The sequence below is a fragment of the Oncorhynchus masou genome, chromosome 33 (genome assembly GCF_036934945.1).
Source record: "Oncorhynchus masou masou isolate Uvic2021 chromosome 33, UVic_Omas_1.1, whole genome shotgun sequence".
Classification (NCBI taxonomy): Eukaryota; Metazoa; Chordata; class Actinopteri; order Salmoniformes; family Salmonidae; genus Oncorhynchus; species Oncorhynchus masou.
Genome location: NC_088244.1, coordinates 38,618,175 through 38,643,047, shown reverse-complemented (window position 1 = coordinate 38,643,047; position 24,873 = coordinate 38,618,175). Strand labels below are relative to the sequence as shown.

At 43.1% G+C, this 24,873-nt stretch overlaps 2 protein-coding genes across 3 annotated transcripts in view; one reads left to right on the top strand and one right to left on the bottom strand.

Annotated features, from left to right (window-relative positions):
- l1cama (L1 cell adhesion molecule, paralog a) overlaps window positions 1-16,999 on the top strand; it is an 83,969-nt gene extending 66,970 nt beyond the window's left edge. The window contains 12 exon segments of the mRNA XM_064957611.1: window positions 899-969; window positions 1,173-1,398; window positions 2,053-2,168; window positions 2,445-2,664; window positions 2,991-3,053; window positions 3,056-3,112; window positions 3,580-3,756; window positions 4,054-4,167; window positions 5,606-5,755; window positions 6,885-7,016; window positions 13,407-13,479; window positions 14,241-16,999. Coding sequence (XP_064813683.1) covers window positions 899-969; window positions 1,173-1,398; window positions 2,053-2,168; window positions 2,445-2,664; window positions 2,991-3,053; window positions 3,056-3,112; window positions 3,580-3,756; window positions 4,054-4,167; window positions 5,606-5,755; window positions 6,885-7,016; window positions 13,407-13,479; window positions 14,241-14,514 — 1,673 coding nt within the window. The 3' untranslated portion in view covers window positions 14,515-16,999.
- Window positions 17,000-19,161: 2,162 nt separating this feature from the next.
- Window positions 19,162-24,848, bottom strand: ribc1 (RIB43A domain with coiled-coils 1). 2 transcript variants are annotated; one of them, XM_064957616.1, is made up of 8 exons: window positions 24,600-24,848; window positions 24,298-24,518; window positions 23,962-24,185; window positions 23,466-23,580; window positions 23,102-23,220; window positions 20,839-21,081; window positions 20,374-20,540; window positions 19,162-20,145 (listed from the first exon to the last, which is right to left on the bottom strand). In XM_064957616.1, the coding sequence occupies exons 2-8, from the start codon at window positions 24,494-24,496 to the stop codon at window positions 20,064-20,066; spliced, it is 1,149 nt and encodes a 382-aa protein (XP_064813688.1). In that variant the 5' UTR covers window positions 24,497-24,518; window positions 24,600-24,848; the 3' UTR covers window positions 19,162-20,063. The 2 variants fall into 2 exon arrangements, with proteins under 2 accessions (XP_064813688.1, XP_064813687.1); XM_064957615.1 differs by having other exon boundaries at window positions 24,298-24,848.
- Between the last annotated feature and the right edge of the window lie 25 nt (window positions 24,849-24,873).

Here is a 24,873-nt window from a genome sequence, read left to right as displayed (position 1 = left end):
TTGGGGGTGGGCCAATCCGCTACCGCCCCTACCTTCCTAGGGTCCATTTGGATTCGACCGGGTTCCACTACAAATCCCAGGAATTGTACTCGGGATGAATGGAATTCACATTTTTCCGGGAGCTTAACTTTACAGATGGCTGTCCAGGAGGCGTTTGAGTACTTGTCTGACATGCTTAGTGTGTTCTTGAAGGGAGCTCTCAAGATGAGGATGTCATCCAGTAAACGAACACAAATATGTTAAGCATATCCCTATCGTTTATGAGCGCTTGGAACACCGCTGGGGCGTTGGTCAGGCCGAAGGGCATCACCAAGTATTCATAGTGACCAGTAGGCGTGTTGAAAGCGGTCTGTCCACTCGTCACCAGGTCTGATCCGCACAAGATGGTATGCTTCCGCAGGTCAAGCTTAGTGAAAACAACTGCTTCCTGGAGCAGCTCTTGAAACACTCGTTTGAATTCCTCTGTGGCCATAAGGGGTAGCGGGTAACGGTTACGGACGGTTATGTCATTGAGTCCCCGGTAGTCGATGCAAGGACGTAACCCACCATCTTTCTTGGCCACAAAGAAAAACCCTGCTCCCGCCGGGGAGGTTGATGGACGCATGAGGCCTGCTTCCAGAGAGTCCTTGATGTAGGTAAGCAGGGGAGAGGGAAAACATTGATCCCTTTACAAGCACTTGGATCACCTGAGAACCGTTGGGGATGGGAGACCAGCCAGGGTTAACTGCCATGGGTAACTTGAACTGGGAGGGAACTAATCAGATTTGGGGTAATCCAAAAATGAAGTTACTGATTACAATTTTGGACAGGTAACTAGTAACTGTAATGACATTTAGAAAGTAACCTACCCAACTCTGCATATCTGATTTGGGATTCCACCCCTTTCCCCACTCCACAGCTCCAGACAACAACCCTGAGGATGTGAGGAGTGAGTCTACAGACCCAGACACCCTGGTCATCACATGGGAGGTAAGACTCTTTCTTATGTTAGACTGTTCTGTCACCTACATGAATGTTCCACCGAAACTGGAAAATGTGTTAATTAAGAAAGAATGGGAGAAAAACGTTGAAAAGGCCGAAAATGGTAGGCTAAACTTGTGTACCTGAAGTTCATCCCATAAGGGGATGTGTGTACTCACATTCTTATTGGCTCCTGTCCCGGTCTGTCACAGGAAATGGACAGGCGTGTGTTCAACGGACCGGAGTTCCAGTACAAGGTGTTCTGGAGGAGGGTAGTAGGTGACGGCCCCACCTGGTACTCTAATGTCACCACTGAGCCACCGTACATTGTTACTGAAGTGGGCAACTTCTCAGCCTTCGAGATCAAAGTACAGGCTGTCAATCAGAAAGGGGAGGGACCTGAGCCAGACCCTGTCATTGGCTACTCTGGAGAGAATGGTGAGATGTTGTTTTAGAATTCTGTCTTTCTTTAATGATCTCTCTTTCTTTCTCTCACTCTCCCCTCTCTATCTTTTTTCTTTATCACTCTCTCTGACTCTCTCACAGACTCTCTATCTATCTCTTTATCTTCTCTCTTTCTGTCTCTTCCTCTTTCTCTGTTCTCTTTCTCATCTCTCTCTTTCTCTCTCCCTCTCCCTCTATCCCCTACTCTCTCTTTCCCTCGCTCTCTCAATTCAATTCAAGGGGCGTTACTGGCATGGGGAACATATGTTAACATTGCCAAAGCAAGTGAAGTAGATAATATACAAAAGTGAAATAAACAATAAAAATGAACCGTAAACATTACACTCACAGTGTAATATCTAATCAAGCCTTTCTCTGTCCTCTTTTCCTCTCGTTCCTGTTCTCTTTCTTTCTCTTGTTCCTGCTCTCCTCTTTATCTCCCTCTAATGACTATCAATTAGTCTATTGTGTTTAGGCATACTGGTAAACAATACAATAATAATCATTCAAGTGATTATGATGCTGAGCAAGATAATGTCTCTCTCGCCTCCCTCCCTCCCTCCCTCATTTCCCTCCCTCCCTCCCTCCCTCCCTCCCTCCCTCCCTCCCTCCCTCCCTCCCTCCCTCCCTCCCTCCCCCTCCCTGCAGTCCCCCTGGAGGCTCCTATGGACGTGGGTGTTGTGCTGCTCAACAGTACAGCCATCAGGGTAACATGGGCAGCAGTGGACAGAGATACTGTCAGAGGACACCTACTGGGATACAAGGTACTTGCAGGTCCTTCATTGTTTGTGTCCAGCTCTGGCACTCAGTAGTTACGTTTTTCTCATTATCACCTGTGACCCCTTCCCTACTATGTGTGTCAGATAAACATTACATTATGGTTACATAGAGCCTTATAACCCATTATAACCTCCCCCCCCCCGGGATCTTCCTGACGAGGTTTGGCTCTAGGTGCCACAAACATTACACATCACGAACATAAAGCTACATAGAGCTACGTAGAGCATTATTAACCCTTTATAACTCCTTCTATCCACCAGATCCACCTGACAAGGTTCGGCTCCAGGGGCCACCACCGGGGTCGGAGGGCCAGAGAGCCGGAGAGCAGCATGGTGGTGGAGACAGGGGCCAATGAGGAGAAGAGGGTCCTGGGGGGCCTTAGACCCTACTCCCACTATGCCCTCACAGTCACTGTGTTCAACAGCAAGGGAGAGGGGCCCCCCTCCGACCCCCCCCTGTCCTTCAGTACCGACGAGGGAGGTGAGAGAAAGAAGGGAGAGGGAGGGAGGGGGGAGGTGGAAGGGAGGTGGTGTAGTGAGAGGAGGGGAGGGTGGCATTTTGAGCTAGAGGTAAATGGAGCAGGAGAGATGAGGGAGGGAGATGGGAAAGAATGGATAGATGACATAGAAAAAGGTCAAATAAAGCACAGTGCCATTACATTGGGGGGGGGGTGAAAAGATCACAAAAAGAGATACTTGAAACTAAATACAAGAATGGCCTTTGATGCGTGAGTAATGGAGACAGATCGAGATAGTTTGCACTGCAGTGGAAGCGTATATAATCAAGCGCGCCTGTGTCCCCGTCAGCTCCTGGCCCCCCCATGTCTCTCCACCTGGAAAGCCCTGCAGAGACAGAGATGACCCTTCACTGGACCCCCCTGCTCATCCCAACGGGGTTCTCAAAGGATACCTGCTGCAGTATCAACAGAGTGGGTGTCTTTCTTTACCTCTCCCTCGTTCTGGATATCTTTCCACCTTTGTCATCTATGCACCTTCATTATACATGCTTCTCTGCCTTGTAAAAGACACTAATGCATCTCGGCGAGTCCGTAGCCATCTTCTCACTGAACGTCGGTGACACTGACATGTTGTTGATTTACCACCGGTCACTACCGGAGATGGCTAGTGGTAATACTATCAATCAATCAATCAATCAATCAGTCGTTTGCCGTCCATACTTCAGACTCAGAGCGTCAGTGCTAAATCAACATCCAGTGGACTAATTCCGAGGCAAACTTCAAATGTTGTAGGTTAAGTCCAAGGTAGTCTCTCCGCCGGCATACATTTTCCCGCTCGGAGACCGCATGCGTCTCGACATCAGAGACAGACCTGTAACATAATTGATGGACCGTGATTGGTTGACTGTTCCTCTATCTCTTTTTTTGTTTGTTTGTAGTTGTGGAGAGTGATGACAGCCCGGTGCAGGTGGAGACCATAGACGACCACACGCTGACCAAACTGACCCTGAAGCAGCTGGACCCCAAGAGCCGTTACCGCTTCTACCTGAGGGGCCGCACCTCGGCCGGGGACGGAGAGCCCATTACAAGGGAGGGCGCCACCACGCTGGACGGAGGTAGAACTGCAGGAGGATTAGAATTAGATCCATTTTTCTTCTTTATTGTCCATGCGATGTGGAATTTTGTCATCGGCTTCAACATCACACAAAAACAGACATTAAAACATTCTGTTTACTGGTGTGTTTATCACAATGTAGTTACATTGTGGAGCATGAGGGGGTTAATACATATTATTACACCGAGTTGGTTAACACTAACAGGATGCGGCTCCGTTTGTTGGTGCAAGACTGATCGTTTGAGATTGTGAAGGAGGGTAAGAGGGAATGTAATTACTCCTTCTCAACCCATTCCAGCTCCTCCGTCCAACATCAGCTTGTCTGTAGGTGAGAAGTGTGTTAACCTGAGCTGGGTGCCAGGCCAGAGACACAGGAGTGTGGGCTTCCAGGTCCAGTACCTCAACAAGAACAGTAAGCTACCAGCCGACCAACAGTATGCCTGTGGGAAAACCAAACACATTTGTCATTTCTTTCACTCCCCTGTCTGTAAGCCATAAAAAAAAAAAAAAAATATATATATATATATATATATATATATATATATATATATATTGTTTTATGGCACACTGCCGTTCAAAAGTTTGGGGTCACTTAGAAATTTGACCCCAAACCAGAATAGAAAGAGGAGTGGGAGGCCCTGGTGCACAACTGAGCAAGAGGACAAGGACATTAGAGTATTTAGTTTGAGAAACTATAGGAGGACGGGTTCATTGTATTGGCTGGAATGGGACAAATGGAACGGAGTCAAACGTGGTTTCCATATGTTTGATGTGTTTGATACCGTTCCATGTATTCCATTTCAGCCATTGCAATGAGCCTGTTCTCCCTCCTCACAAGTCCTCAACTGGCAGATTCATTAAATAGTACCTGCAAAACACCTGTCTCAACGTCAACAGTGAAGAGGCGACTCTGGGATGCTGGCCTTCTAGGCAGAGTTGCAAAGAAAAAGCCACATCTCAGACTGGCCAATAAAAAGAAAAGATTAAGATGGGCAAAAGAACACAGACACTGGACAGAGGAACTCTGCCAAGAAGGCCAGCATCCCGAGTCGCCTCTTCACTGTTGACGTTGAGACTGGTGTTTTGCGGGTACTATTTAATGAAGCTGCAAGTTGAGGACTTGTGAGGCGTCTGTTTCTCAAACTAGACACTAATGTACTTGTCCTCTTGCTCAGTTGTGCACCGGGACCTCCCACTCCTCTTTCTATTCTGGATAGAGCCAGTTTGCTCTGGTCTGTGAAGGGAGTAGTACACTAGATCTTCAGTTTCTTGGCAATTTCTCACATGTAATAGCCTTCATTTCTCAGAACAAGAATAGACTGATGAGTTTCAGAAGAAAGTTATTTGTTTCTGGCCATTTTGAGCCTGTAATCGAACCCACAAATGCTGATGCTCCAGATACTCAACTAGTCTAAAGGCGGACAGTTTTATTGCTTCTTTAACAAGGCAACAGTTTTCAGCTGTGCTAACATAATTGCAAAAGGGGTTTCTAATGACCAATTAGCCTTTTAAAATTATAAACTTAATTTAGCTAACACAACGTGCCATTGGAACACAGGAGTGATGGTTGCTGATAATGGGCCTCTGTGCGCCTGTGTAGTTATTCCATAAAAAAATCTGCCGTTTCCAGCTACTACAGTCATTTACAACATTAACACTGTATTTCTGATCATTTTGATGTTATTTTAATGGACAAAAAAAGGTGCTTTTCTTTCAAAAACCTCAGAACCTTTGAACGGTGGTGTATATATTTTGTCTATTTACATGTGTGAACCACCCTCTCATTTTTTTACTGAATAAATACATAGAAGGAATAGAGTAAACAAATAAAGGGTTTATTTTCTCTCCAGGCGGTGGAAAGTGGAAGCAGTCTGAGAAGCTGAACTCGTCCCAGTCATTCTACCAGCTGAAGGGTCTAACCCCAGGATCACAGTACCGGCTCAGATTTACCTTCAGCAACAACACCTTCTGGGAGACGGAGATCAGGACAGAGGGAGCAGGTAGACCTACAGTAGCACACCTAAATACACACCGCACGCACACATGATTCACCTTCAGCAACAACACCTTCTGGGAGACAGAGATCAGGACAGAGGGAGCAGGTAGACCTACAGTAGCACGCACACACCTAGATACACACCTAAATACACACCGCACGCACACATGATTCACTTTCAACAACAACACCTTCTGGGAGACGGAGATCAGGACCTAGGGAGCAGGTAGACCTACAGTAGCACACACACACACCTAGATACACACCTAAATACACACCGCGCACATGATTCACTTTCAACAACAACACTTTCTGGGGGACGGAGATCAGGACAGAGGGAGCAGGTAGACCTACAGTAGCACACACACATCTAGATACACACCTAAATACACACCGCACACATGATTCACTTTCAACAACAACATCTTCTGAGATCAGAACCGATGGTGCAGGTAGTAAGAAAAAACACACACAATGACGCAGGCAGGCCCACCAGAGGGGGCTGATGGGAGGAGCTATAGGACGGGTTCATTGTATTGGCTGGAATGGAATAAATGGAACGGAGTCAAACGTGGTTTTCATATGTTTGTGTTTGATACCGTTCCATGTATTTCATTTCAGCCATTACTATGAGCCCGTCCTCCTATAGCTCCCCCCACCAGCCTCCCCTGACACACACACACACTCCTCTGGGCCCACTGCTGCAGCTCTATCGGTGTGAAGTGCTTTTTTTGTTTACATGTCTTAGATGAAGGAGACTAAATTGCAAAGCTTTCAGCTGCTAAATGAAATGCTCCGTTAGTGGTATTTGTTTGGGGCATTGGACTGTATTGCCTACATCTCTAGTGTAATGTCTTGTTAGGTTGTGTGTGTGTGTGTGTGTGTGTGTGTGTGTGTGTGTGTGTGTGTGTGTGTGTGTGTGTGTGTGTGTGTGTGTGTGTGTGTCGACTGAGCCCCCGTGTGTAAGCTCCAGATCCACTCTCTCTCTTCTTAATCTCTTCTCTTCCTTTCATCCTTTCTTTCATCCCCCATCCCTCTCTCTCCGATCCCTCCCTCCCTGCTCTCTCGCGCTCTCTTTTCTCTCTCTCTCTTTCTCTCTCTCTCTCTCTCTCTCTCTCTCTCTCTCTCTGTAGGAGTGGTGGATGTGCAGACAGGCTTTGCTACTCAGGGCTGGTTCATTGGGCTCGTGAGCGCCATCGTGCTGTTGCTGCTGGTACTGCTCATCCTCTGCTTCATCAAGAGGAGCAAGGGGGGAAAGTATTCAGGTAACTCTACATATAGCAACATGCACCAGACAAGTACCAGACAAACCACGTCAGATCTAACAAACCACATACAGTGCATTCGGAAAGTATTTAGACCCCTTGCCTTTTCCCCCCAAAAAACAAGTTAGTCTTATTCTAAATTTTATTAAATAAATGTTTTTCCCCATCAATCTACACACAATACCCCACAATGACAAAGTGAAAACAGATGTTATTTATAAAAAAAATATTTATAAAAAAATGTAAAAAACATACCTTATTTACATAAATCCTCTTAAAAACGTCTCAGGGCTCGGGGTCCCGCTAGGGGACAACTTCCGGTGAAACTAGAGGGCGCGCATTTCAAATAAATAATCAGAAATAATATTGATATTAAACATGTAGGTACATACCTACAGTTGAAAGCTTAAATCAGTTGAAAGCTTCAATTCTTGTTAATCTAACGGCACTGTCTGATTTACAGTAGCCATTACAGCGAAAGCATGCGATGTTTGAGGACACCGCCCCACATAAAAATATTTATCCACCGGCACAGGTTTCATAAATTCACAAATAGAGATTAAATATTCACTTAGTTTTTGACAATCTTCCTCTGATTTGTCATCCAAAGGGTCCCAGCTATAACATGTAGTGTCATTTTGTTAGATAAAGCCATCTTTATATCCCAAAATGTCAGTTTAGTTGGCACCATCGACTTGAGTAATCCACTCGTTCAACATGCAGAGAAAGGAATCCCAAAAAATCTACCGCTAAACTTTGTTAAAGCAAGTCAAAATACGTTTCTATTGACTACTCAGATACCCTAAAATGTAATCAAGCTATACGGAAAGAATAAGTATGTTCAATAGGAAAACGATATTAGCAGATGCATCTTCTCTTCATCGTGAACGCATACACACATTTACAAGACTGTGTCCCTGTAGTAAAACTCATTATTCTTACTCGTTTTGGAAGAAACGAGCATGAAGCCTTGAACATTGAGTGCTGACACCAAGTGGAAGCCATAGGAATTGTGCAGGGAGCTAGATTTAAGTATTCTGAACCTTTGCTCTGAGACTTGAAATTGAGCTCAGGTGCATCCTGTTTCCATTGATCATCCTTAAAATGTTTCAACAACTTCATTGAAGTCCACCTGTGTTAATTTCAATTGATTGGACATGATTTGGAAAGGCACACACCTGTCTATATAAGGCCCCACAGCAAAAACCAAGCCACGAAGTCGAAGGAATTGTCTGTAGAGCTCCGAGACAGGATTGTGTCGCGGCACAGATCTGGGGAAGGGTACCTAAACATTTCTGCAGCATTGCAGGTCCCCAAGAACACAGTGGCCTCCATCATTCTTAATAAATGGCTGAAGTTTGAAACCACCAAGACACTTCCAAGAGCTGGCGGCCCAGCCAAACTGAGCAATTGGGGGAGAAGGGCCTTGGTCAGGGAGGTGACTGTGACAGTCACTGTGACAGAGCTCTAGTTCCTCTTTGTAGATGAGACAACCTTCCAGAAGGACAACCATCTCTGCAGCACTCCACCAATCAGGCTTTTATGGTAGAGTGCCAGACGGAAGCCACTCCTCAGTAAATGGTACATGACAGCCCACTTGGAGTTTGCCAAAAGGCAAGTAAAGGACTCTGACCATGAGAAACAAGATTCTCTGGTCTGATGAAACCAAGATTGAACTCTTTGGCCACTATGCCAATGTCACATCTGGTGGAAACCTGGCACCACCCCTACGGTGAAGCATGGTGGTGGCAACATCATGCTGTGGGGAAGTTTCAGCAGGAGGGACTGGGAGACTAGTCAGAATCGAGGGAAAGATGAACAGAGCATAGGACAGAGAGATCCTTGATGAAAACCTGCTCCAGAGTGCTCAGGACCCTAAGCACACAGCCAAGAAAATGCTGGAATGCAGTGCAGTGACGCTCCCTGTACAACCTGACAGAGCTTGAGAGGATCTGCAGAGAAGATTGGTCGAAACTCCCCAAATACAGGTGTGCCAAGCTTGTAGCATCATACCCAAGAAGACTCAAGGCTTTAATCGCTGCCAAAGGTGCTTCAACAGAGTACTGAGTAAAGGGTCTGAACACTGATGAAAATGTGATTTTTCTGTTTTTTTGTTATAAATTTGCAACATTTTCTAAAAAACATTTTTTTTCTGTGTCATTATGAGGTATTGTGTGTAGATTAATGAGGGACAAAAACAAATTAATCCATTTTAGAATAAGGCTGTAAAGTAGCAAAATGTGGAAAACATCAAGGGGTCTGAATACTTTCTGAGTGCACTGTATACTGTAGAATGTAGTTTTGTAACAAGTCTCATATAAGAATAGGACGTTCTAAAATGCTAAATACACTAGATTGTTTGTGAGAAACCATACATGTCAGACAGTTTGTAACAAATGTTATTTTTCTATTATAATATTTAACCTTTATTTTGACAGTGACGAAATGTTGAAAACGAGGCAACTCGGGGTTCAATACTTCAACAGCAAAGTTAGATAAGATGGAAGTTTATGAAGTAGGGCCTTGTAAACAAAAAGAGAGTAATGTAGAGATCTACAGGTTTTTAGCGAAGTCCAGCCAACCTTTTCATACAGGATACAGTGATGAGTATCAAAACTGTCGCCTGTAACAAAATGAAGGGCACTATGGTAGATGGCATCCAAAGGTTTGAGAGTAATAGCAGCTGCACTTTGATAAATAATATCACCATAAATCAAGAACAGATTAAAAGGTTGACTGAATAATCTGCTTCCTACTGAAAAAGCAAACTTTAAATCCTAGCTTCTTAACCAGCTCATCTATGTTTTTTAAATGTTAAATCCACGTATATACAAGTATATACAGTTGAAGTCGTAAGTTTACATACACTTAGGTTGGAGTCATTAAAACACGTTTTTCAACCACTCCGAAGATTTCTTGTTAACCAACTATAGTTTTGGCAAGTCGGTTAGGACGTCTATTTTGTACATGACACAAGTCATTTTTCCAACAATTGTTTACAGACAACTGTATCACAAAGTTTCTGACAACTGTATCACAAAGTCAGAAGGTTACATACATTAAGTTGACTGTGCCTTTAAACAGTTTGGAAAATTCCAGAAAATGACGTCATGGCTTTAGAAGCTTCTGATAGGCTAATTTACATAATTTCAGTCAATTGGAGGTGTACCTGTGGATGTATTTCAAGGCCTATCTTCAAACTCAGTGCCTCTTTTGCTTGACATCATGGGAAAATCAAAATAAATCAGCCAAGTCCTCAGAAAAAAATGTGTAGACCTCCAGAAATCTGGTTGATCCTTGGGAGCAATTTCCAAATGCCTGAAGGTACCACATTCATCTGTACAAACAATAGTACGCAAGTATAAACACCATGGGACCACGCAGCCGTCATACCGCTCAGGAAGGAGACGCGTTCAATCAATCAATCCCAGAACAACAGCAAAGGACCTTGTGAAGATGTTGGAGGAAACAGGTACAAAAGTATCTATATCCACAGTAAAACGAGTCCTATATAAACATAGCCTGAAAGGCCGCTCAGCAAGGAAGAAGCCACTGCTCGAAAACCGCCATAAAAAAGCCAGACTACGGTTTGCAACTGCACATGGGGACAAAGATTATACTTTTTGGAGAAATGTCCTCTGGTCTGATGAAACATAAATAGAACTGTTTTGCCATAATGACCATCGTTATGTTTGGAGGAAAAGGAGGAGGCTTGCAAGCCAAAGAACACCATCCCAACTGTGAAGCATGGGGGTGGCAGCATCATGTTGTGGGGGTACTTTGCTGCAGGAGGGACTGGTGCACTTCACAAAAGATATGGCATCATGAGAAAGGACAATTATGTGGATATATTGAAGCAACATCTCAAGACCAGTCAGGAAGTTAAAGCTTGGTCGCAAATGGGTCTTCAAATAGACAATGACCACAAGCATACAATCAAAACTGTGGAAAAATGGCTTAAGGACAACAAAGTCAATGTATTGGAGTGGCTATCACAGAGCCCATACCTCAATCATATAGAACATTCGGTAAGCAGAAGTGAAAAAGCCTGTGTGAGCAAGGAGGCCTACAAACCTGACTCAGTTACACCAGCTGTCAGGAGGAATGGGCCACAATTCACCCAACTTATTTTGGGAAGCTTGTGGAAGGCTACCTGAAACGTTTGAATGAAGTTAAACAATTTAAAGGCAAATCTACCAAATTGAGTGTATGTAAACCTCTGACCCACTGGGAATGTGATGAAAGAAATAAAAGCTGAAATAAATTATTCTCTCTACTATTATTCAAACATTTCACATTCTTAAAATAAAGTGGTGATCCTAACTGATCTAAGACAGGTAATTTTACTAGGATTAAATGTCAGGAATTGTGAAAAAACGAGTTTAAATGTATTTGGCTAAGGTGTATGTAATCTACTGACTTCAACTTAATGTGCGGGAACATATTTGATTGGAGAACCATCTAATGAGTGAACATTTAGTTCATTTGAAACATTCTTACGAGAGTTTGCCCATTTTAACCTTAGTTTTAAAACAAGGGATTCCTGCAATAGCTATAAAATATGACTTTAGTTTTGACACAGCCAGATCAACAGTCGGGGTGTCATGGAAAATAGCACAAGGGACTCAAAGTCCCAGACCAAATAGACAATTCCCAGAAATGCCTGTAGACAGCTGTCGGTGGAGCTTCTCTACCCTCACTCAATAGTCCCAGACTACTCTAGTCTCCCAGAGACAATGGTACCTCTCTAGTAGTCCCAGGCTACAGTGGTCCCAGACCACATAGACGTCATTTAAAAAAAAAAAAAATATTATTATTTATTATTATTTCCATACAAATTCATTTAAATTGACTTAAATGAAATCAGTTGACATGTCCCTCAATTGTTAACGGATGATATGTCTCCTCCTGGGCAGCTCGAAGTAAGGGTCTGATCTGAGCAGGTCCTCGTCGTCTTTTGGTCAGACGGGGATTTCCCTCACGCTTTATAAAATGCGCCACCGGTTTTCCTCGCAGACCCTCCCTGGAATGCTCCTCAGGCAGAATCAATCACCTGGTTCACTGTGAAGCCAAATTTTAGTGGAAATGACCACAAGGGACTCAAAGTCAAGCTTAAATGAATCTGTCTTTGTTACCAGCAAGCTGGAGCGATTCCAGCAAACTTAATGCACCAGAAGTACATGTCGGTTGGGAGCTCCGCCGGGGCAGTCCCGTTGGTTCTCTTATATACTGCTTACACCGACAATTTATATTTGCATGATTTAGCTTATTCATAATTAATTCATCCTTAACATTTGGTTCCTGTATGTGATCGACCAATACATCACAAGGCTTCTTCTCTCCAAGCTGAGACCTTGAAACTGAGATATCCCTTTTGGTTCCCGGGACAATGTTCCCGGGTGTACTAGCGATTGGTCTGAGGAGGAGGTCACAGTCACCTGCACGAACCAAGATAGAGGGAGAGGAGATGCTGTGTACAATTCAGTGCTATCTCTTCAGACAACTACATTTTCCCTCACAGGGGCAACAACATACACGATAGTATCATCCACATATAGATGAAGTTCCATTTTTACAGCTTGACCAATGGTGTTTATATAAATAGTGTTAATTTATGCACTTCAAGAAATTCAGACTTAACCCTATCCATCACGATAGCCTGAGTTCTGTCACCAAGATAATCATGAAGGCGCATCGAGGACACCTTATTCAATGAAATAGCATGATCAACGGTTTCAAAAGCTTTTGACAGGTCCACAAACAAAGCATTTTTTTAAAACACTGCTATGCCCAGGCCTGATTGATTTACATTCAAAATACATTTCTCAGATAAAAGAGAGCAAAGTTGTACATTTAGCAAGGATTCGGGGATCGTAGCTCGACAAGGAAGCCCTGTAGATCGCTACTATCTTGTCCTAATGGAGTGGCAGCACAAGAGCTGATATCCACACATTTGGAATATTTCCTGATAACAGTGTATAAAAAAAGGGGTTATTGAGCCAACCATAATGCACACTTCACCAAACCGGGCCCGGATCTGTCGGCCCCTGTGGATTTCCTGTCTATTGCTAGCAAAACATCGAGGACTTATTTTCCTGTAAATAGCTGATCGTTCAGCAAGTTTCCCCTATCAGCAACCAGCCCAATATCATCAAGAATAGGCTTAGAAGTTCACGTGTACAGTAGCAGTCAAACAAAGTACACGTGGCAGACCAGGTAGCTCTACAAAACCACAACACATATCCTCCTGAGTGCTAGTGCCTAGCCAGTATCTTTAATTACCAAAACCCCTTAGCTAGCTACTAGCTTAGAGAGGAGCTTCTGCTGATTAATGAACATATACTGTTATCCAATAATCTCTCTCTCTCTCTCTCTCGTTCTCTCTCTCAGTCAAAGATAAGGAGGAGGGTCAGGTAGACTCTGAGGCGCGCCCTATGAAGGATGAAACGTTCGGAGAGTACAGGTTGGCCTGTCTAATCAGATTACATATGGATTGTTACACATTGATCACTTATTAATATATCTTTACTAACTCAAGCCTGCTGATCATTTAATCATTTCATATTAGCACAGAGTTAAAAAGGATGGTTTCACCCAAGTTACAAAATGACATATTGGTTTCCTCACTCTGTAAGCAGACTTTGGAAAAGGTAAGACAGCGATCCATGTTTTGGCTTTGTTTACCTGGTTGCTGTCACCAAAAGCTTACCTTAAACCCAATGCAAGTCATTATCCTCCAAAATTGCATGTTTTAAGTGTCATGCCGAAGTCAACGTGATCCCTTGGATTCTCTGGTTGAAAAGATAATAGTATGTTTTTATCCCAACATCTTGTGTTCATTATGCCGACCCTCTTTCCCCTAATGCTTGCCCCTGCTATGCCAGATCTCTAGAAAGGTATGCTGTAAGGTGCTCTACTGTGCATGCAGCCTCTGCTACTTATTTGAAATAGTGAATGTTTCTTGTAGAGGCTCGCCTATTTCTCCTCTCCTTTTGCCCAATATCCCTACTGTGGCAACGTGATACAATACAGGACCTTGGTATGTCAACCATCTACAGATAGTGACAATCTCTCCCTCTACCTACCACCTCCTCTATCCCTGTCTTTTCTTCACCCATCTCTCTCTCTCTCGCTCTCTATCTTTCTGCCTCTCCCTCCCTACCCCTTCTCTTTCTCCCTCCCCTTCCCTCTCTCCATCTCTCTTTCCATCCATCCATCCTATAGCGATAACGAGGAGAAGCGGACAGCCAGCCAGCCGTCTCTGTGTGACGAGAGCAAGCTGTGTACCAGTGAGGACAACCTGGATGGCTACAACAACGGCAGCAGTGCTGTCACCGAGGTGAACATGGAGGATTCCCTGGTCAGCCAGTACAGCCGGCCCAGCGAAGCCACCCCGGACCCGGGTACACTGCAGGACAGCTCCCCCCTCAACCCCACCACCACCACCCCAACACCCACCAACAACGGCCTGCCTAACTCGGCGGCCATCTTAGATTAGACTAAAGTAAAAGGCCACCATTTTAGATTTAAGGTTACTAAGGCAACAGGACTGTCTGTCAGACCAAAACATATCTGTCAACAACATGTCAACTATAACATGTCAATGATACAAACAGGTCCACAGCCAACACCCTTCTAGCTATCTATAATAAATGGGTTTATCTACTCGACTGACATTTCCATCGACAAGCTCACTGACTATATGATCAATATACTACTGACCATGTAGATACATCTGTTGTTCAATAGGGGAGAGTGGGGTAAGTTGAGCCATGTTTTACATTCACAATCACCCAGTCATTGGAACTATAGCATTCTTTCTAACAAAGATATCTACATATATTTCAGGATGTGTCTCCCTGGAAATAATCCAAATGAATTAACATGACAGTTTTGAAAACAGCTTATCCAAAAAAGGTGGTCTCTTGCCACAGTTTACCCCAGGTATAGGATATGTTGAGCTACGGGACGGAGTAAATAAAGCTGCTTACAAATTTCTCTACTGAAATAGTACCACTACCTTTTTAAATGTATTTCCCAAACCCAATTCCACACAACAGCTTTTTTTTTGTCTTATAGTAATTTAACAGATGCACTATGCAGAAATGCTCCGCCATTTCCTGGTTGCAAAAATGTGAATAGTTCGCATCATTTCAGTTTCTGCGACAAAACAACTCAAAATGGAATAGATTTCAGCTCTACAGTATATCTGACATGGTACAGGTGTCTTCTTTGTTGTAAGCTCAGAACCGTGTGTGTGAAGTGTATACTTTGTTTCAATGTGGGTTGGTGCTCACAAGAGACACTCTGTGTGACCCTGATTTAGCCCACTTAAGCATATTTTAACACAGGCTTAACACCTAACAAACACTTTGTACAATTTTTTAACACTTTTAACATCGGCCTAGCATTATGCCTGGGAAGAAAACACTTCAATTTGCTCAACTTGCCATTGTTTCAACCATGGCTCATCTTACTCCATGGCCATTGGCTCAACTTACCCCAATGCAAACATTTTGATAATATTAGCCCATATGGCAACAAGGATGCACTTTCATGCTAGGTTTAGGACCTCATATTGAATCTTATAGAGACCCCAAATTATGTATCAAACCATCTTTAAATGATCTACTTTGGTTTAGACGGAACCTCTAACACAATAAATTAATTTGACTTGGTGAAAATAATTTTTGCGGACCTAACTTGCTTACCACTTTTTCCATGTGCTTTCATCCTTCACAGACAGATCCTAGACAGAAATTGTGACCTCTTCCTAAATATTTGTTCAAATGATACATTTTGTGTGTGGTTTCCTAGAAACAAAGGCGGCTCGACTTACCCCTTTGGCTCAACTTACCCCACTCACCCCTAATGTTATCTCTCCATCTGACAGACTGGACTATTTGACCAAAGGAGTGTCCTTTTGATAAGACAGGCCGACTGACGTGACAGACAGACAGACAGACAGACAGACAGACAGACAGACAGACAGACAGACAGACAGACAGACAGACAGACAGACAGACCCACCTCAGCCTAAAGATGTCCCGTGACCGTCTTTCTCTATGTAGTTTACAACATACCTGAGTGACAGACCTTCATATCTCGTGACTCCCCCACTCTTTCTCTCTCACCCTCTATCAAATCATTTTGACATATTGGACTGGGAGAGAACGAATTATAAAAAACGATGCTAGGAAGAGAAGCCAATGTAATTTCAGGTATGACGGTACACAGACATGAAGGGAAGATGTGGATACATGGGAAGGGAATGATTGACAGACAGAGGCTTGCGGGAGGATACAGACAGCGCAAGCTAATGTGGGTTACAAATGGCAAGTCTTATAGATGTTTATTACTTTCACCTTTTTATATTATTTGCCATGATTTCAATCTCTACATCCACTTTTTTATGTCTTTGACAGTTGGCAACAATTTTTTATGATTAATTTATTTTTCTACTAACTTTTTGAATACAAAAAGTCAACATTGTTTTGCTTTGTATTTTCTCATTTAAAAAAAAAGAATATATTGTTTTATAGATCATTTGCATATATGAGGTGATTCATATTTAGATTTGTTTTCTACATATTTCTACATAAATCAAGATAATCATAATTTTACCCTAGCCAGGTTTTCATAGTAAATGAATTGGGTGAAAATGCTGTATAGCATTAAGCAAATCGGTGTATTTTTGTGCATTACATCTATCTATCTAGCCATATACAGTATTATAGATACAGTATGTATGTACATGTTCATTATGAGTTCCAGTGCCTACTGGCCCTCTATACAGAGCACCAGATTACATGCTTACTCTAGTCTATTCTACTTTACTCTCGCCTTTTCACCACAAGTGTGATGTCATTATTGGTATGATAATGTAATTTATGTGTAGACCTCTTTGTGTACTAGCTTTCTGTATTTGTTCTATCTGTGTCTCTTTCTACGGTGTATTAAACTATGTCCGCTGTTAAACGTTATCTTTCCCATACCTCTTCATGTCATAACATAATACTATTGCACACTGTAATGTGTGGTAGGAAGCAGTATTTCTACATATTTACAGTTAGCAGGGAGTGAAATACACACACACACACACACACACACACACACACACACACACGTTCAATATTCCTTTCATGCCCTGAACAATGCACGCTGTCAATCCAAAACAGGATGACCTGATTGGCAGGTTGGGATGAAAGGCAAATGTGTAGATTGGTTGCTTTTTGCATCTAACGTATAGATTGCATTCTTTGTTGGCGTGGATAGATATAATATTTACATGCCAAAAACCCTTCTTTTTGAATTGGACAATGACAAGAATCATGACATAAGCATTTAGAGATAAGGAGAACAGAGGTATTGGTCCGGATAAAAGAGAAGGAAGAGACTAGAGAGAGAGAGCTTTTTAAATGTCACTCTGAATGTAAATACAACCCAAAAGATTGTGTTATTTAGCAATGAGTTTGTTTGATACAAGTGTGTGGGTTTTAAAACGTTTGTCTTAAGTTTACTTCAAATGTTGCAAGTAGTTTTATTGTATTTTTTTGTAATGAACCTATGACTTCATATTTTTCCTGTATTGACAACTAATTACAGTGATTTGACTGTTTTAGAAAAATCGTTAATAGATAAGCAAAATATAAACAAAAAGGCCAAAAAGAAATTCCTTAAATGTTGCAAAACAAGATGAAAAATTACAAAAAAAGAAAAACACATTTTACATCAATAGTAGTAGAAGTGCGCACGTGAAATTTGGTTCTGTGTGCCGAGATTACATCAGTAGCTTTTGTCGTTTTAGAATATACAGTAGAATCAATACCAACCCATTGAAAGTTGAGGTTAAACTTATGCTAATGGTCATCATGTCCATAAAGTTTTCCTGGCTTGTAAGGGGCACTTCGCCTTCATTTTTTGTGTGTCTCTTTAAGCATTACAGTACAGTGAGTATCCGTGTTGAGAGAGTCTATGTTTATGTCCCAAATGGCATCCTATTCCCTGGTCAAAATAATGTACTATACAGTGAATAGGGTGCCATTTCGGACACTCATCGTGCTGAGGCCATGTGATGATGAGGACGGGAGGGAGGGAGGCAGTGAGCTAGCTTGTGATGAAGCACCACAGGGAGTATATGCAATGTGCTGGCTCTGCCCTCACTGCTCACCCCACTCAAACTAGCCTACAGTCTACCCAGAGACAGACCCGGGTTCAAATAAGTTTAATTTTCTTTCAGAGGAGAGTTTGATTGAGCCTGCCTGGATTGCAAGATGGGCGGAGACAACGGTTTGCACTTTTGGGGCCACTCTATTGGGTCCATTGTGCCAGAAGCACAGCTTAAGTAGTTGAGAAAAAAACAAACACTATTTGAACCCAGGTCCTACTGCAAGCCAAGCTATCGTCCACTGTTAATTTACAGTGAGTCCCAGGGAAATGGGATAGAGAAAAGGGATTGTCTCTGGCTTGGCAGAAAGGCAATAGGTGCATCCGCATTGGCACCCTATTCCTCACACAGTGGATGTGTCCACTAGATAGGGAATAGCATACCAATTCAGACGCAGCCAGTGAGTCTGACCTAATGAGAGGTTTGAGTGAGCTCAGCTCCCTGTAGTTTGCTGTTACAGACACACTCAGGACAACAACAACAAAAAATCAATTTCAGAAATCTATTTTCATACAGAATAATATTAATGATAAAATGAAATAATATGCCAATTATTCTCTCACGACTATGGATTGTGTCTCAAATGGCATCGTTATTCCCTGTGTAGTGCACTACTTATGACCCGAGCCATATGGGCCCGGTGTTCAGGGATAGCACTATGGGCCCTGGTCATAAGTAGTGCACTACAGAGTGCCATTTGAGACACAGCCTATCTCGCTGCTAACCATCTGTGCTTGTCATGGTGTGATGTCAGTAGTGTCAGGGCAAGTGATTAGCTTTGAATGAATGAGTTGGGGAATAAGTGAACTACTGAACACACAGATACTCACTCTACTGCCTGCCTTTCTAGCTATCTCTGCTTTTGATTTTCCATGTGGTCAGTGAGGGGATCGTCTAAGCCAGGTTTAGTGCTAGCATTTCTTACTTTCCCCTCTGTTACTTTCATTTCCATGTTTTCTTTTATACTTACAACATAAATTCAAAATGAAAAGTGAATTTTAATTGCATACAGAAGAGAATGACAGCATCAGCTTCATTAGGATACGAAATGTATGAATTTACAGTCGTGGTGGAGGGATAGGAGGGTGGGATGGAGGGAGGGGACGGATACTGTGTATTTCACTGACTGAGGGGAGACCGAGTCCCTCTGTGTGGTGTGTTTGGGGTCCCATTAGCACAATGGAACTGGGGGATTGGAGGGTACTGTAGTGTATTGGTAGTCTGATCCCAGATCTGTTTGTGCTGTATGCCCAACTCCTATGGTCAATATCATGCTAAAGTCATAGGAGTTGGCAAGACAGCACAACCAGATCTGTGACCGGGCTCGTGTGATCCTGCTAATTGGTTGAGACGGAAGTGGAGCGGGTTGATTGGTTAGGGAGGGGGTCACTGTGTGGAGTGGTGTTGTACTATATGTTATGGGTCCAATGACATTGTAACGATCTGCATTATGAATCAGCCACTTGTAACTAAATATGTGACAGTGAATTAAATAAAGAACCTTGGACTAATCGGAACCAAAAGAGGCGCCCTCGTTGTGTCATCATTAGAATCACTCATAGCTTCAATGTCTAAAGATGGTGACGTGCACGTTTTATCCTCAAAAGATCAGAGAAATTAGATATGAATCCCTACTGTGCATGAAACATAAAAGAACAGCTAGATAGACAGTCACGGTGTCCATTATATACTGAAAATACAACTCGTGAGATAAGTTGCAGAAGACTGCAACATTTGACCTAGTGACTAAATTGTAGGTATAAAAAGACCAAAAAAACATGTCAAGTATGACTATATCATCAACTTTATTTGCTTGTTGTGTTGTGAACGTCGTCTAAATCTGAGATCCAGTATTGTGCGGTGAGTTTGTGTTGGTCATCTCAGCGTGAGCTGCTGCTGAACTGAGTAAAGTACTGGGCCGTGGGTCTGTTGGTGTACAGCGTCTTGGACAGGAACTGCTGACTGGTGGAGACGAGATGGAGAAAATACACTGTCAATGTCTGCTTTACAATTAAAATGTCTATTTTTATGTGAAAACTCGGGACATTCAATTCTTTCACCGTGTATAGTATCTGTTTATACTTTGACAGTAAAGTGTTTGTGTGGTTATGTGCCATGATGTGTCTCACCCAGTATCTGTAAAGAAAAAATGTAACGATTGATGTGTCTGAGTGTGGTTTGTGTGCTTACTGTTCGCGCTGCTCTCTGGCCAGCTGTTCATTGTATCGGTCCATCTCCATCCTTTTCTCCTTCTTCAGCTCCATCGCTTTCCTCTCCTCCTCGTCATCCTCTCGGGTCTGCACCATGCGCTGGAAGTCCCAGGCAGCGTCTCTCTGCCTCTCAATCTCCCTCAGCCTCTAAAATGATTTGAGAAAATTGTGGAAATATGATCAGAAGCCAGAGGGTGAAGATCGAAGGAGAGGTTCATGATGAGATTGCTTCTTCAATAAGCAATCAACAATAGTGATTGTTTTATCTCTATGGTTGTGATAGGCAATCTTATTTATATAATCGCAACAATCATGAACGAATATGTTCTCTTTAAGCTGAATGCAAATTTTGAACTGATTTGACTTTAAAATATGTATTGGTGTCAATGGAAGGTTTGCAAAATATTTGCACTAGAATTAAAGTCGTTCACGAGGTTATCATTACCTTTCCCTCTAGGCGCTGTTCCTCTCTCTGCCTGCGGATGGCGCTCAGCTGAACGGGGCTCATCCCCCTCCACCTGTCCGTCAGCACCCTGGGCCCGCCCATCGGGCCTCCGTCTACTTGTCTCTCTGCAGCCTTGGGACATTCCGTTAGGATGTCTGATGTCACCATGTGCCACACCTCTGCCATCTCCTTGCCCTCCTTCCTCATGCGCTCCTTCCTCTCTTTCTCTACACACTCCTTAGCCTGTGGGTGGGGGTCATAGATAGGTTTAGAGTTCAAGGGTCAGAAGTTAGACCAAAAGTTCCATGACCTCCTAAGAGACGAGAGAGTTAAGGGTCACTGTCACAAGATCTGGGGAGTAAGTAGAAGTTGCACCCAACCACTGATACAGTGCATTCGTTTTCAGAACCCCTGACCTTTCCCACATTTTGTTGTGTTACAGCCTTACACTAAAATTGATTTAAAAATATATATATATAATCCTCATCAATCTACACACAATGCCCCATAATGACAAAGTGAAAAACAGGTTTTTATATATTTTTACAAATTTATTAAAAATAAAAAACAGATACCTTTTTTACATAAGTATTCAGACCTTTTGCTATGAGACTTGAAATTGAGCTCAGGTGCATCCTGTTTCCATTGATCATCCTTGAGATGTTTCTACCGCTTGATTGGATTTCTCGTGTGGTAAATTCAATTGATTGGACATGATTTGGCAAATCAAACACCTGTTTATATAAGGTCCCACAGTTGACAGCGCATGTCAGAGCAAAAACCAAGCCATGAGGTCGAAGGAATTGTCCGTAGAGCTCCGAAACAGGATTGTGTCGAGGCACAGATCTGGGAAATGATACTAAAAAATGTCTGCAGCATTGCAGGTCCCCAAGAACACAGTGGCCCCCATTATTCTTAAATCGAAGAAGTTTGGAACCACTGACACTCTTTCTAGAGCTGGCCGCCCGGCCAAACTGAGAAGGGCCTTGGTCAGGGAGGTGACCAAGAACCCGATGGCCACTCTGACAGAGCTCCAGAGTTCCTCTGTGGAGATGGGAGAGTCTTCCAGAAGGACAACCATCTCTGCAGCACTCCACCAAACAGGCTTTTATGGTAGAATGGCCAGACGGAAGCCACTCCTCAGTAAAAGGCACATGGCAGCCCGCTTGGAGTTTGCCAAAAGGCACCTGAAGGACTCTCAGACAATGAGAAACAAGATTCTCTGGTCTGATGAAACCAAGATTGAACTCTTTGGCCTGGATGCAAGCGTCATGTCTGGAGGAAACCTGGCACCTTCTCTATGGTGAAACATGGTGTTGGCAGCATCATGCTGTGGGGATGTTTTTCAGCGGCAGGGACTGGGAGACTAGTCAGGATCGAGGGAAAGATGAACGGAGCAAAGTACAGAGAGATCCATGATGAAAACCTGCTCCAGAGCGCTCAGGACCTCAGACTGGGGCGAAGGTTCACCTTCCAACAGGACAACGACCCTAAGCACACAGCCAAAACAACGCAAGTTCAAACCCCCGAGCCGACAAGGTACAAATCTGTCGTTCTGCTCCTGAACAGGCAGTTAACCCACTGTTCCTAGGCCGCCATTGAAAATAAGAATTTGTTCTTAACTGACTTGCCTGGTTAAATAAAAGGTAAAAAAAAAAAAAAAAATACATTTCACAATAAACTTATATTTTGAAACAATGGTTGTGTGGTGAGAGATGTTTTACAATCCAAATGAATGCACAATGACAGGTTTTGAATGAAAAGCGGGCTCCGTTACAAGTGTGACCAGTTTGTAGTTTTGTGCTTAGAGTTGTGAAAATGTACCACATACTTCTGAAAATAGTACCAAATAGATAAATAAAAACCTGAATACAAACCACATTGACATGAAAACCAGTGTGACCAGAACCATTTATAATGATGCCTCGCACTGGGGAGAATCTATTCATATCAAGTCAGTCAAGGCAAATGAGACGAGGGAAAAAAGCATTTTTAGAAAGGAGACTATCTGCCCACGCATACATCAAAGCAGTTTGTGTGGTCGTGTGTGAGTGCAAAGCAGTTTACGCCCCGTGCAGGTTGCTTAGCGCCTCCAATGAGCTTGTCATCTCCCCCGAGTGAGTGTGTACGCATCGCTTAATGTCTTCAATTAGCTTTATAATTAAATTTTAAAAAAGATATACTGTCTGAGTACATGTCATGTCACAGCTTACAGTCTCATCAGTGCATCCTTGGCTGGTGGCATGTGTGAGACGATGTGTACCTGAGCATGGTTGTAGTTGTTGAGAGCGATGCGGCCAGCCCTCTTACACTCTTCTTCCAGAGCGTCTAACTGAACAGCCCTCAGGTCCTGCTGTACCAGCTCCTTGCCTTTCAGTAGCTCTGCCACACACACACACACATTTAGTTTAGGTAGTGTCCTTAAATCATCCAAATGCCTCGTGATCCTGCACACACACCACTCATACACTCCCGCGGTCACAGTGCGTATTCTCAGGAGCCGTTGATGGGAGATGCTAATGTTTAGAGTGCAGTTATGCATATGAGAGCGTGTTGTGTTATTTGTGTGGGTGATGTGCAGTGTTGGTGTGTACAGTGCAGTTGTGCATAGTGTATGTCTGTTTCACCTTTGAGTTTATTCTCCTTCTGCAGTTTCTCACTCTGTTCTCTCTGTGCTCGTAGTGCTCTCTCTGTCTGCTCCATCTGAGCTCTCCTCTTGTCATTGGCCCCAATGCCTTCTCCCTGAGTACAGCATACAAAACAGAAGCAGAAGAAAAAGACACACACGCATACATACATACATACATACATACATACATACATACATACACACACACACACACACACACACACACACACACACACACACACACACACACACACACACACACACACACACACACACACACACACACACACACACACACACACACACACACACACATACATACATACATACATACATACATACATACATACATACATACATACAATACAGTATGTCCATGAAAACACACAATCAGTAAATAAGTAAAATATTTTAAAAGAAAATATTTCAACATATTTCCCTATTTCCCTTACACTCTGATATCGTGTTGCTTATAATAGTGTCATCTGTGATACCTGGAACACTTGCATACTGGCAGGTCCCAGCTCAGACTCTGGGATGGGAATGGACAACCCGAGCGCCCCCTGCAGGTGAACATTGAGATCAGCATCCCGGGTGTCTTCTGCCCGCTGTCGGATGGCCCGGTACTGGATGAGGTCTCTGTTTAACTCTGCTCTCTTCTCCTCTTCCTCCTGCTGCTGTTTCATCATCACTTCATCTTGAGTCATTCTCAACATGTCTTAGAAAAAAAACAACACATATAGGCAATTTGTGGTCAAATGCTTTCAAATTTGGTTCTTCCAAAGTTCCTCCTCTAAAACTTAAACTTGCCCCCCTTGCCTTGTGCTTACCGAAAGCCCTCTCTCGCTGACCCACCATCTCCTCCCGTTCTTTGTTCTCCGCCACCTGTTGCTCCAGTGCTTTGAGATCCAGACCCATCACTCGGTGTCTGGTGTTGAAAATGCGAGCCTGGCGCGCAGCCTCTGCGGCCCGTCGGCGTTCCACTGCCACATCCGAGGAGTTGTCCACCGGCAAATCCACTTTATACATGCCTCTTCTAGGTCTGGTGTATCTATAGTAGGCATAAAAGTTTAACAAGATAATGATTTTGTTGCATTGTCGATTAAATATTTCTAATAATATGAGAACCTACCACAAAACAGGTGCAACTATCATAATTCAAAGGTCACCTTCTTCACTCGCCTTTTGTTTAGTCGACACAAATCACCATGGCAACACCAGTGAAATAAATGTGCAACAAAAAAAGTATCTCGATGACAAGATTGACCCTATCAGTTTCACTGTTATAATAATGACACCAGTGAGTGTGAATTACATTCGATTACAAATGCCATTTTGTTAAATGTGAGAAATAAACAGTGTAGCACTGTGACCCTTTGGATACATTGTAGCAGCAACATCTCGCG